This window comes from Mesitornis unicolor, unplaced genomic scaffold (genome assembly GCF_000695765.1).
Source record: "Mesitornis unicolor isolate BGI_N332 unplaced genomic scaffold, ASM69576v1 scaffold6435, whole genome shotgun sequence".
NCBI classification, from domain to species: domain Eukaryota; kingdom Metazoa; phylum Chordata; class Aves; order Mesitornithiformes; family Mesitornithidae; genus Mesitornis; species Mesitornis unicolor.
In genome coordinates this window covers 3,314-17,289 of record NW_010187403.1, presented here as the reverse complement: position 1 = coordinate 17,289, position 13,976 = coordinate 3,314, and the positions used below count along the sequence as shown (strand labels likewise).

General features: G+C 37.0%; 1 protein-coding gene across 1 annotated transcript; it reads right to left on the bottom strand.

Annotated features, from left to right (window-relative positions):
* Positions 1–1,541: 1,541 nt before the first annotated feature.
* LBR (lamin B receptor) lies at positions 1,542–13,179 on the bottom strand. Its single transcript, XM_010185424.1, has 13 exons — positions 13,015–13,179; positions 11,765–11,953; positions 9,952–10,035; positions 9,511–9,688; positions 8,959–9,155; positions 8,143–8,197; positions 6,486–6,680; positions 5,078–5,181; positions 4,553–4,678; positions 4,286–4,454; positions 3,363–3,443; positions 3,139–3,261; positions 1,542–1,702 (listed from the first exon to the last, which is right to left on the bottom strand). The coding sequence occupies exons 1-13, from the start codon at positions 13,177–13,179 to the stop codon at positions 1,542–1,544; spliced, it is 1,827 nt and encodes a 608-aa protein (XP_010183726.1).
* Positions 13,180–13,976: the final 797 nt, after the last annotated feature.

The following is a 13,976-nucleotide window of genomic DNA, read 5'->3' as shown; positions in this document are numbered from 1 at the left end:
CACTAGGCAGGAGGGGCCACCTGAGCCTTTCCTAACGAAAAAGATCCCATTAAATAAAAGCCAGGACTGGGACAACCACACAGCTGAGCCTGTTCTAGTGCTCTCTCACCCTCACAGTGAAAATGCTCCACTCCCTCAATCATCTTTGTGGCTCTGCACTGGACTCTCTCTAGCAGTTCGCTGTCCTCCTTGAACTGAGGGGCCCAGAACTGGACACAATTTTCCAGATGCGGTCTCACCAGGGGAGAGTAGAGGGGAAGGAGAACCTCTCTTGACCTACTAACCCCACTGCTTCTGATACACCCCAGGATGCCATTGGCCTTCTTGGCCACAAGGGCACGTTGCTGGCTCATGGTCATCCTGCTGGCCACCAACACCCCCAGGTTCCTTTCCCCTGTGCTCTCCAACAGGTCAGTCACCAACCTATACTGATATATGAAGTTGTTCTTTCCCAGATGCAAGACTCTACACTTGCCCTTGTTATATTTCATAGCCACTCCTCCCAGTTTTGTGTCATCAGCAAACTTGCTGACAGTGCACTCTGTTCCCTTGTTCAGGTCGTTGATGAATATATTGAATAGTACTGGTCCCAGTACTGATCCCTAGGGGACTCCACTAGATACAGGCCTCCAACTAGACTCTGTCTCATTGACTACAACTCTCTGACTTCCTTCCTTCAGCCAGTTCCCAATGCACCTCACTACACCATCATCCAGACCACACTTCCTCACTTTAGCTGCAAGGATGCTATGGGAGGGAGACAGTGTCAAATGCTTTACTGAAATCAAGATAAACCATATCCACTGCCCTACCACCATCTATCCACGTGGTTATGTCCTCATAAAAGGCTACCAGGTTGGTCAAACATGACTTCCCCTGGTAAAACCATGCTGACTGCTCCTAATGACCCTCTTATCCTTGATATGCCTAGAGACTCTCACCTTTCCAGCGGTGGCAGTGAGGCTGACCAGTCTGTAGTTACCCAGGTCCTGCTTCTTGCCCTTTTTGAAAACTGGAGTGACATTTGTTTTCCTCCAGTCGTCAGGCACTTCTCCTGTTGCCCATGACTTACCAAAGATGATAGAGAGTGGCCTAGCAATGATTTCCACCAGCTCCGTCAGCACCTGCGGGTGCATCCCATCAGGGCCCATGGATTTATGCTTAATCGATCACTAACCCAGTCCTCAATAACCAAGGCAAATTCTTCCTTTTAAGAAAACAATATACTTTACATCACAGTGCTTAATTAAATGCAATAAAAATGTAAACTCAGGATTCCAGATACAATTTAACTTTAAAAATTAGGGCTCCGAGTCTTTTTAAAATTCACAACTTCTACAAAATTTAAGTCACAGTCAGTCAGTTCACATAGTTTTTAAGTTTACTTGTAAATACCAGTTGATGCACTCCACTGTTTGGTCACTTTTTTTTTTTTAAAGCCTAAATAACAAATAGACCAAGTGCAAAGGTAAGAGGTATATTTTTATTTAAAAAGAAACTAACTTTAGAAGTAATTTGCAAATCAGGCATCTTGGAGTGCTCTAGTAGATGTAAGGAAATATGCGGTATGGTACGCGCTGACAATATCTTTCCCATGCCAAGCCATACTTTTGCTTACAATGATGTTCATCACGAGCTTCTCGATGAACAAGCAAGCAGATGAAATATATCACATAGAAATATGGTAAAATGTGATCGAAACCTGTAGAGTAAGTGAGAGAGTCACTTTAGACACAGAAAAAGAAATCCAGAAATCTTAGCTATTAACAGCATGAACTAAGCTGATGACATATACTTCTTATGAGCTGAAGCATCTTAAACTTTTATTGTAAAGCATCAAATACTGAACAGGATAGTGCAAAAATTGTGTGATGTGCTTACATGCAGATAGGAAAAGACCCACAAAAAAAACCCCAAAATTATCCTTAAAATTCAGTGTCTCAAAATCTACCAACTTTACTCTCAATGCCTGCAAAGCTGGCACACATTTTAAGTTCTTTAGCTATCAAAAACAGAGAAACAGTTAAACCTCTGCAGCAGTGAACTGCACCACACAAGCCCCACAGGGTTTTCTGTATCTTGGCTGTAGGTGGCGACTCTAGCTTTGCTTAGAGCACACCACTTCACTGATCCTCTCCCACGCCTCGCAGTTACAGCAACACTTCCACTCCTGCCATTACAATGCTGACACAGCATTCAAGTACCACATTTTCATGGGGGGAATCCTCTTCCAGGATATTGTGTACAAGTCTATATGCCCATCTGGTAATGTCTACTTTCAAATAAAATCCAAAATAAAATTAACCTGTGGAGGAACACCTGAACTCCAGCACCCTCCCTCAGCTGATGCCCCTGATCAGAGGCTTTAACCACTCAGTGACAAAGTCCCACTCTAACAAAACTTCCTGTACCCCTCTGTCTGCAAAAGTCACGTGTGGAGCTGCCTCAGAAGAAAATCTGTCATGCTCACCTCTGTGCTTTTATAGGAGAAAGTCCTTCAGGCAAGGGAGGAGCCCAAAGCCCTTTTTCAAACTTGAATGAGAGGCGGGGGCAGGACTACCGTGACTAGGTGTATTTTCTGAAACTCTCACTGTCTTTTCTAAGCTTTGGCAAAGAATCAGCACTACAAAACCCTGTTCGACAAAAGGCTCCCTAACTTCATCCAAGTGAAAACTAGGAAGCTCTCATTAACAAAAGTTTTCAAACAGAATTCCACTCCTTTATGTTTGATGACTTTTTTAAGTGTATTTTGCTGAAAGTCCACCCCTACATGTGGTAGCCCTTGTCTCCAAGTAAAATCCCATTTTTTGGGAACTCCCTTTGGAAACACTATAGTATAGTCACTAGCCTAAAAAAAGTAAGGAAAAACTTACTAGTAAGCAAGCCCCATCATTATTGAATGATAAAGTGTCAGAAAGAAGAGTCAAATCTATAGTATGACATGTCAAATCTATAGTAAGATTCAAAGGATAAGATGTAAGAGAAAACAGGTGTTGCATTAAGCTTACAACACAGAAATTTGCCTTTCAATTACAGATTTTAGTATCTCAAATAATTACCACTTTGCATTTCAAACCCAGTCAGATGCCAAAACATAAAAGCAGTTTTTATAAAATCCACTTTAGTTTCAGAACTTACCACAGGGCAGGGACCATGCTAGAGCCATGATGATGTCACCAAGATAATTAGGGTGACGAACAAAACCCCACCAACCCGTGACAAGAAGCCCTTTTCCAGTTGCAGTGGGTATAAACTTCAGATCTGTGAATAGAGTATTGTAGTCAATACAATTGAAACGTGCATTTAAATAGTACAAAGAGACATTGTACAGCAAGTGAACAGATGAAAAAAAATGCACTTACAGGCCAATTTGGGATCTGCTGGATTCCTTCGGAAATTATTTTTCTGAGAATTTGCACTGCGGAATATGTAATACCCTATACCTGAAAATAAATATTAATTTGCATCTTCAGTATTTTCCAGTTTTCTTTCCTTCAACAAAAGCACTCACACGCTCTGTGCTCTCTGCCACTCATTACACTGAAGTCTTTTCCTCAGAGACATAACATATTCTCCAGTTCTCAGAGCTCTAACAAGACAGAAATGCGTTCCATGTGCTCTTACACATTAGTAACTTTTAAGATTTTAGAGCAGCTTTATTTTCACACCTACATTTACATTTATATCTGACTTTGTTTATTAATGTAGCATCGAGTTTGAAATTCATATAAACTGCAGCACACCACCTTATAATATTAGCTCTATTAGCAGCCCACTAATTTGCTACAGTGCCTACCCTATAAACTAACCAATTATTTACGAGTTCACAATATTAAAAGTAACAGACAATGGAGTATTAGCTGGTTTTGAACTTATTTTCCCCCATCATTTTTACAAGGCAGCTTAAATTTGCTTTTTCCAAGACTGTATTGAAAAAACCATGATCACAACAAACCTCAAATAAAGATGTTAAAAAAAAACTGAAAGTGAAAAAAATTGTATTTCTCAGGATTGCAAATGCTAAGCTACTTCTGCAACTGCAGACAGCATCCATCTAAAGATGCCTCTCTCAAGAGAACAAGTAGGTGTCCAGATTCTCATTTATCCTTCACTTAATAAAATGAGAAGTTACATTATTTGTATTAAACAGTAGCCAGACACAAGCTCCCACCAGCTGCGCTAATACAGAAAATGTGATCACTGCAACTTAGCAAAAGCTTCACCTCAGAACTCAATCAGTACTACATTGTTGCTATCAGTAACAATAACATTTACTATAACTTACAGTTCAGGAAAGTAATCGCAGCAGCAACAGGCCAAGAAACTGCAGTAGGATGACCAACTAAATAGAAGGCCTGCAGACTGTAGACAAACGGAACCCACACCAAATCTCCAAATGCTAGCATGAACCCAAATCCATCATGGGTAATATCCATTGTAGTCAAAACAGCTTCCTAGAAACAAGGAGGATGGTATTTAGAATTTACAAAAACTTTCATTCATTTAACATCATAATTAGAAATCTTAATGTTTTAATATGATTGTCATCTACCTCATTCCAAAGAGCATCCACCACATAAAGAAGCTGAAAGCTGTTCACAAGTATCATCGACAGAGATGGCATACTTAGATTGTGTATCTTCATCTCAGCCAAGAGCATTGCCAAGTTTATAACAACCTAGTTTAGAAAATATTTTATTACAATTTTTCCTTTTAAAAGAAAACGGTCTTCTCTATTATACTGCAGGACATCTTAATACAGAATTTTTTGACTAATGTTTAAATTAAAAAAAAAAATAACCCATTTCACAAGCAACAGTTTGCAACAAAGTACATTTCTGAAGCTGTAGTCTCGGCATATTGAGTACTTTTAAGAAGGGTTTTCATTTCCCATAAAGCAAAGAAACTAGAAATTTTCCTAGAATGAATAAAAATGGTCATTAAAAATCTTGCAACGTGAAACTGTTTCTAAATACTTCTTTCCTGTTTATAAATACATTATCCCTAATACCAATTATAAATATTATACAAATTGATTATATGTAAGTAAACAAAATAACTACGATTACTGACTCACCCAGCCCATTAATCCTGGACGCAACTCACAGAAGTACTTCAGGTCAAAACTGCCAATACGAGGGTTTAATTCATGACCAGTAAAAAAGTCATAAACAGAATACCCTGCAAGTAAGACAGTCTTTGTTAGCAATATTCCTCATTTTATCTGCCACTACTCTCCTCCCCATAAAGCAGTTCCTACTTTCTGTTAAAGTTCTCTCATTATATATGTTTGCTTTTTTAAAAAAGCCTTTAGACTGGCAAGAAAAATTTGAGAATATGCAAAATACAAAGCAAAACCCATATGGTTTATATATTTTAAGACACCCAATTATATTCTTTATTTGGAGGACTAAACACTTTACAAGTTACTGTAGACTCATTTCTCCTTGACATTTGTTCCTTTTTTTTTTTTCCAACCTTATCCTGAAGGTCACATCAATTTCCATGAACATGATCTTATGGTATTAATTAATTCTATTTGTCCTCCTACTTCGTTCCTCTTCTCTGGGAGGAAGAATTCATTTAGCTGGGACAACTATCTGTCCATCAAAAGCAATAGAGAAGGAGGAAAACACAATACCTTGACTTCCAAGATATCCTGCACCGAGTTAGTAAATAACAAGCACTTTGCAGAACAGTTACAGAATGCTGCCATGCCACTTAAGAGACCAGAACTGCACTCTTCAAAGCAAAAAAACTATTTATGAAGATTTTCTATTTCTCTTCACACACATACATGCTGCACTGACAGAGGAACTGAGGATATCTGAATACTTCATTCTAATACACTAAATGTTCTGACTCCCTTAGTCACCCTGTGGTAATTTTTAAAAGCAGTTTGTTTAATGTTAATTGACTTCTCAATCTATCCTTTGCCCTACAAAAACATATGAATGTAACTGATAATTTCTAAGTAGGCAGTCGCATAACTAAAATTTCCTTTGAAAATTCAAGTTGGCTAACTAGATTTAAAAGTGCATAGCAAAATAAAAGCTTAGAAATACACTGTAATTTCAATTGTACCTGACTTCCCACTGCCAAAACATCTACATTTTTCAGTTTTTCTTTTCATCCCCAGCTGTTTCAGGAAAGGCCCACCAACAGGGGCACTATGAAGCAAACTAAAGTCTCTTAGACAAACGCAGAAAGGGAAAGGAAGGAACTGTCTTCTTATCACTAGGCAACTAGACCAGCCAAGATATTTTTGTGTGAGCTATTTAAGATAATCCAACTAAACTTGTAGCATTTTACAGTTTCCAAGTGTGAACAAAAAATTGCCATATAACTTGCAACGTGAATTTTACACGGGTAGAAAGTAAAAGTCACAGTATTATAATAACCAGCCCTAAATCTAGCCTTAATTCATAAAAATGAAACTGTAGCAAACAATTGGAAAGAAATTATCAAAAATATTTATAACTCACCAGAATTTCCACCTGGTGCTAGTTCTTCCTCAGGTGCTTTCAGGGACCGAATATACAGATAAATGCTCAACCCCATAGAAAAAGCTGCAGCTGACACTGCAAACTGCATGAAGTGATCATACAAATAATGAAGTTCAAACTGAAAGTATAATAGAATTCCAATAGCTGCAGCAGTCAAAATAAAAGCATAAAACCCTAGAGGATGTAGAAGAAAAACATATTAGCCAAAATAAAACGTCATTATAGTAGAACCTACCCAAGTGCATGCAGCCTTTCTGTATTTTTACTTCTCCAAGATTTGTCTGTATTCCAATGAAGTCTTACATAACCCATGCTCTCCAGGTTCAAAATTCTGGGAGACAGCAATATACCCAACACATTCTATCTATGCCCCAAAATTTCCTGTGCTCCTTATCAAAAGGACAAGAGGCAGGAACACTCAAAGCACTCCTAAATTTTTTACAACTTAGGATCAAATTTCAGATTCTAGTGGAAAAAAGGACACTGACACTACTACTGGATAATGATAGCCGGTCACAAAATCTTATCTGTAGAACAGCTCAGATAACTCGAAGAAGAAAATATTATTATCTTCATATACACCTCAATTCAGATAGCAGTAATGAAAGTATTAAAGTAACTATAAAGTCAAAACTTGAACACAAAACTTTTGTACTTTGAGAACGTTAAAATAATGTAAAATGGAATGGTGTCCAAACACAAGCAGGCAGCTCTACACAGCTCTCACCTAAATACCTTCTATGAACGCCCTCACAGAGTCACAAAGGTTGAGGCTAGAAGAGCTCACATAGTCCACCTTTCCTGCTCAAACAGAGCCACCCGGAGCAGTTTGCCCAGGACTCTGCTCACACAACTTCTGAGTATCTCCAAGGCTGGAGACTCCACAACTTCTCCGGGCAACCTGTGCCAGTGCTCAGTAAAAAGTGTTTCCTGATGTTCAAATGGAACTTCCTCTAATTTCAGATTGTGTCCACTACCTTTTATTCAGTCATTAGTCGTCTTCCTTTCCTCTAGAAAGGAAGAAGGAAAGAAGGAAGAAGGAGGAAAGGTTTCCTCCTCCATGTTGCTTCAAGAATTAGGCTTTGATTGAAAAAGGTAGCTTTTTTTTTTTTTTAACGTGGGAAAAAGTGCAGGACTATGCGCCTACTAAGAATCTGTGAGGCAGCCTCAACATGACTCACTTCTGCAGGATGCAATTCACTCAGATACTATGATTTACAGCCCTATTAGTCTTAAAAATATGAATTTAAAATAGCGCACCTTACTAGACTGTGACAAAACCCCACTCAACTTTTTAATATAACATTTGGATCCCATTACCACCAGACAGTGTCTTTGAACTGACCAAATACGTAGCCTGGAATACCTGTGAAGCACCAAAGTACACTTTTCTATTTAAGCCTGGAAAAACGGGACTGTTACAGTATGTTAAGCTATACTCTAAACCTAGATGAGAAATCTGCCTTATTCATGAAGGTAAAATAGATCTGAAATAAGGAGTTAGAACTGTTCTTTGCCAGGCAAGAATAAGTTTGACCATAGCGTGTATCTTTCATCATTTGCATCTTATGATACTCAGCACTGCATATCAGACAGTGGTATCAAATTTCAGAAGAAGCAACTACAACATGCTTACCATTTATCCGGTATTGGAGTCTCCTTCCATTTGCAAGAGGCAGGCCTTCTACAACCTAGGAAAAATAAAATACTAGTGTTTCTTTAAAGTACTTTCTGAGGGTGCTGGTGAAGGTGTGAAATCAAGAACATTTCTGTCACAAAGACAATCAATCAAGGTAATCAGCTGGACACATTCAAATCTAAAGATTATCCATTGTTCTCAAAAGTATACTTTGGATACCAAGAGTAACAGTTTCAAATTAAAACATTTAAAAAAACCAACCCAACTCTTCATTTTCCTAACCATGAAAACAGAACAGCTTCAACCACTGTAAGCATGTATAGCCATGAAGAACATGACTGAATGACCTATGTATTCTGGTGTTCTTTCAGAATCTGCCAGTAATCTTAGGGTCACAAAAAGAGGGAAACAGAGCATTTGCCCAATACACATACAGCTAGAATGGTGTATAGCCTCCCGTACAAATGAAGATTACATTCCAAAACACTGGGCATCAGTAAGAAACTGAGTACCAAACAGTTTGTCAATTTAAAAGTCAGAGACGTGAAATTCTTCTAGAATTCTGCTAAGCAAATTTTATCCATGCTTTGATTTGAGCTCCTATATAATACCCTCTGCCTTTTCTACTGTAAGACTGTGAAATGCATACTCATTACATTCTTTAAAAAGCGTGCTATTTTAACCTTACAGAAATCTGCACTAGCCATATTCTAGCTTAAAATGGAAAACTAATTATTAAGAACATACCCTACCTTCCAGCCTAACCCATAAATTAATTATCCATAAAGACCCAATTGCTACTGAACAGCTTACCTTTCCTATGGGCAGCAAGTAAAACAGAGCTTGAAGGAAAAACCACAGAACAAAAAGACCAAACACCCTAGGCTCCCAAAGACTTTCAAGAGCTGGTAGAGGGGGAGGGAAGTTCATAATGCTGGGGTCATCTTGTTTACACATCGACAGCAAGTAGAATACAGTAGCAGGCAGGAAAAGTATCATCATGAAGGTCCCTGTAAACAGACATCATGCCATATTAGAAGACAAACAAATTTTTTTTTAAATTGTTTCAATCCCACTGATAAAACTTGATATTGACTTCAGTAACAAAGAAGAGGTTGTCATTTTGTTGTGCAAGGGAAGACTCAAGATCTTCACTGTATTTCACAAGAGAACCAAGCATATGTAACAGTTCTTTGGCTGCCACCAATACTAGTACAGACTATGAGAAGCATCCTCATAACTCCGGATTCCGCAATGAGGGTCCAAAAATTGGAAAAATAGTCCTTGACATGACAGCATGGCCAATAAAAAAACCAAACCATAAAAGTACTAATTTTCAACTATTATGACAATTTGGAGACATACCAATTCTTCCACCAAACTCTAGTTCTTTTGTTTTTGATGATGCTTTCTCAATTGTTTTTATTGTCTCAAGAATCTTTTTCTCTGAATAGATCTCTTCTCTTTTCTTTTCATCTTTTCTTGAACGCAAGCTGTAGTGTTCAAGCACACGCTCCATTTCCAGGTCTGGTTTTAACTTTTCCTGTTAATGAATAAAAACAGTTTACTAAAAAAAAAAAAAAATCCTAGCGTTTTTATACCTTATTTTACACCAATATTTTACATTTAGAAGGATATTACTGACTATAAAACACCAATATACAATGTGTTCTACTTCTACTCAACCCCTAAGTTTTATGTTGCATTCTATTTCTCCTTGAGTATTATATTGCTCTTTTTTAGGGATTTCTGAGAAAGCTAAGTCAGAATGCGACATAAAACTAAGAGTAAATACAACGTTCATACCTCCAAGATTATGCTGGATGTGTCATTTCTTTCTGTACTGTCAGGTTCACCATTGTAGCTTCTGGTATTATTCTCACTTGGTTTCTGGTGAAAAGGAAAAACAGTTATAGCTTTCCAAAAATAACTGCTGCATTAAGTGTAAATACATAATGAATTATTAATAACACTACCTACTTTTTTTCAACTACAACTGCTCTAGTTTTCTCCATAGGAAAAAAAAGTGGGTTCAATATTGAAAGTATGGACAGTTTCAGCTCATAAACAAGGGAAGAAAACTCATTCAAAAGAAGGAAAATGTTATTTTTTTAATAACAGTGAAATTAAGAGAGAATACAGTTTCCAAGTTATTTGTAGCTCCTCATTAGAAACTGCCAAGCACAAAATACAGTCTATGTAGTAATTCTATTAGAAAAGCAGAAGAAATTTCAGTGTCCTATATATAACACTGCTCTGCAGGACTGTAAGTTTGGTTTTCCACTAAATATCCTTCTAAGAAATAAATCCTCTTACAAAAATTATTTTAGTAAGTCTAACTTACAAAACTCTGGGAAGACACGACTTATCTGTTTTATTTCAACTTAAGCTTTGTTGAAAAGGATCAGATAATTCCAGTGACACAAGAGCTAATAGATCAATGCTACTCCTCCATTAGAAGTCAGGAGAAAACCACCAAAGATAATTTAACCTCTTTGTCCAAAGTAAAGTGTAGCTGCTGGCTACAAATTAGTTTAAATGAGCACGTGGTCCACAGGTTATGCACTGGGTCACACAGCTCAAAGTAGTTCACTGCAAAACAAAAACCCCAGCAATTTCAGTGCCAAAGAATGCTGTTAGCAGTAGTAATTTACTAAACCAAATTTCTCTATTTATTGTAGATTGGTCTGGTTTAGTTTAGTTGAAACCTAACTAACACTTACCTATTTTAATAGATCAGCAAAAGGTATTTCCAATTCAAGAGACTGTGTCTCAAATAAGTATCACTTAAAACAATCTCAGGAGCACAAAAGACAGACGAAATACTCTTTGTCTCTTAATAAACATCACCTCTGCTATTCTTCATTTACAGAACTGCAGAACCATTTTTAGTACTCAATAGAACGTTCACAAAAAGGACAAGAACAAACATTTCAGCTAAAAAACAGATACTTGATAAACTTACAAATCCTTACAGGGTAGTTTTTATAATGGAAACAGTTCCGCAATATTATGAATCAGCAAGACTACATATTATATATAAATATATATAAAAATATATACTTTTTTTTTTTAATTCTCCCACACACACACTTGAATTCTGCAGCAATTCTCCCACAGAAGCTTCACATGTTTTCCACTGCTATTTTAAAGAACTGGGTGTGAAAACAGAACTAATTTTACTTCAAATTCTAATACCTACCTGTTATATATTGATCAATACGTGTTAAAAGTAGGCTAACTTTTTTGCCCCATTTCACAAGTGGGAACATATGGCTAACAATTACTTCAATAATAAAATATTAAAGAATTTGTGTTCGAATTCTGAGAATTTCACAGTACCACCAAATTCAAATGGAACTTAACATACGTGTACATTTCAAGAATTTCCTCATAATTCGGCAAGCTAGAAAGTCTATTTTCAAAGAAAAAAAAAGACAGTTCTGAGATAGACTTTTGCAGTCAATTATGTTGTTCAGGGAACATGAACTACAGTTGGTTTTCACAATAATAAACCCAGTATACATAAAAGAAATCTTTAACAAATAGCGAAAAGTTGTTTAAAAAAAGCAAACAACAAAACCACATACAAAGAACAACAAACAAACAAAACTAATACCAGTAGAGCTATGTTGGTTTCCTGAATGGTTTTCTTTTTGTCATCTTTACGTTCTCTGCTTTGGGAAGAAGAGCGACGTCGGCCTTTTGCTGGCCGACCAGGAGATCTAGATCGAGATCTGCTACTACTTCTTCTGGAAGGAGAACTTGAAGACGACTGGCTTTTCCTGGGCTTGAACGATGATTGTGACTACAAGAAAAGGGGGAAGAAAGCAAAATCTTACTTTAGATGTTCCAAAGAACAATTCTAGAAACATTTTTTTTTGTGATGAGGACTGCGGCATATAGTTCTACAGAACTGTCTCTTATTTCCTATGCTGATGCTGTACAGAGGCTGCCAAGAAAGAGCACCTACAGCATTCTCATTTTGCTGGTAACAGCCAAACAATTCTGTCCGAAGTCCAACTACTGACAATTCCCGTCAAAGCTACAGAAATCAGGCTATGGATGTAAGCTACTAATGTGAGCACCAAGCTCTTAAGTGTACTACTCTCTTAAGCCTTTGCATACATAAATGAAATGCTATAGCTGCCTCTTAAGACTTAAGAGATGGCTAGCATTTTAATTATGTAGCTTTAATAGTACAGTTGGTATATCAAGATGCAATAATCTGTTTAAGGCAACACAGCTCAAATCAACACTGAAAAAACCCATTTCAGCTAAATCATTAAATTAGATGCAGTAACTAATTTCATAAAGTTTCCCCAAAAATACTCATTTTTATTTCTCTATGAAGCCTACAATGCTGATTTTCCCACATAAAATTTCCACAACACAACTTTTATAGGGCACAAATGCTTTATGACAAAGAAAGGCATTTTCTCAGCTTGAGTTTACTATCCTGCAGACACAAAGTAAACAAGTTAGAAAGTCCTACGGCACTGAAAATGTTTGTCTACCTCAAGACAGAAACACTTTGTCCCAAAAGGCCAGTGACAGGGCATGTTCAGTTTCATAAACAATCATGCTATAGAGTTCCTGAACAATCAAACTTGGTTTTCCCAATGTATCACTGTTTTTTTTCAAAATAAATAAAACAGTTACACTTCTTTAAAAACAAGGTCAGCATTCTGAACTTCCACTTGAGATCTCAGGTAGGAAAAGCTATTATTTAGCACCAACTCCTTGAAGACACAGTTAATGAAAACTTGCAAGACATCTATCAAATTAAAAGTTGTATTTCTATCTACATAACAAAATAAATATAATTTTCTATTAGAAATACCCGTAATTATGTGAATGTGTACTCACCCTTATATCACTTTCTTTCAATGCAAGTTCAGTTCCATCTTTGTACTTAACAGTATAAAGATGAGAAACATCATCGTAACTAGTCACTTGTACTTCATAGTACAGGACACTTCCTGGCCAACGGCCCATCACCACCTCACCATCAGCAAACTTCCGGCTTGGCATTTTCTAAAAAGAATCCCTAGAAAAGAAATAAATCAATATATATGATAGCTGAACATCAGGTTTAATTTTCCCCTACATTCTTTCCATATTCTTTAAGCTGCCACAGGTAAACTTCAAACAAATCTTCACCTTAAATGGGCAAAAAGCTGCCTGGTAAGAAAAAAAGATGATTTGCCAAATTAATAGAAGACAGAAGCAACAGGTTTAAAATAGAGCAAAGACTGAAAACGAATGTTATGAAAAAATGTTCAAATATATAAATAGTACCTCTAGACCAGTATTCAGCAACGATATACAATCTCCATCATCAGAGATCACCAAAACCAGGCAAAGTATATATATGACCAAAATTACATAAATGTATAGTTGATCTTATCTAGAGGGAAAAAAAAAGTAAATTAGATGGTATCTAAGTGTCCTCTAACCCTCTTTTCCTGTGGTTCTACAAAAATTACAGGAGTGACAATTTCTAAATGTTAAAATAAAATGTCCCAAATCTATTTAGTATACACAGTCGCAAGACATACTTTCTTCAGTTTGTTATGCCAAACACTCAAAAGTTGGGAAGCACCAGAATTTAGGCTCCTGTCTGGGTTTAATATTTTCCCTTTTCCACCTATTTCACAAAAGGCATGTAATGCCTTTTGCAGGGACCTATAGGAAAACAAGTACAGCATCAGACCAATCACATAATACCCCAAATATCCCTGTCTGACCATAAGGTTTTTACTTGATGTTAGCAAAAAAGGGCTTAAGTGACTACCACCTTTGGCCCACCATACCAGGGCACTGGGGAA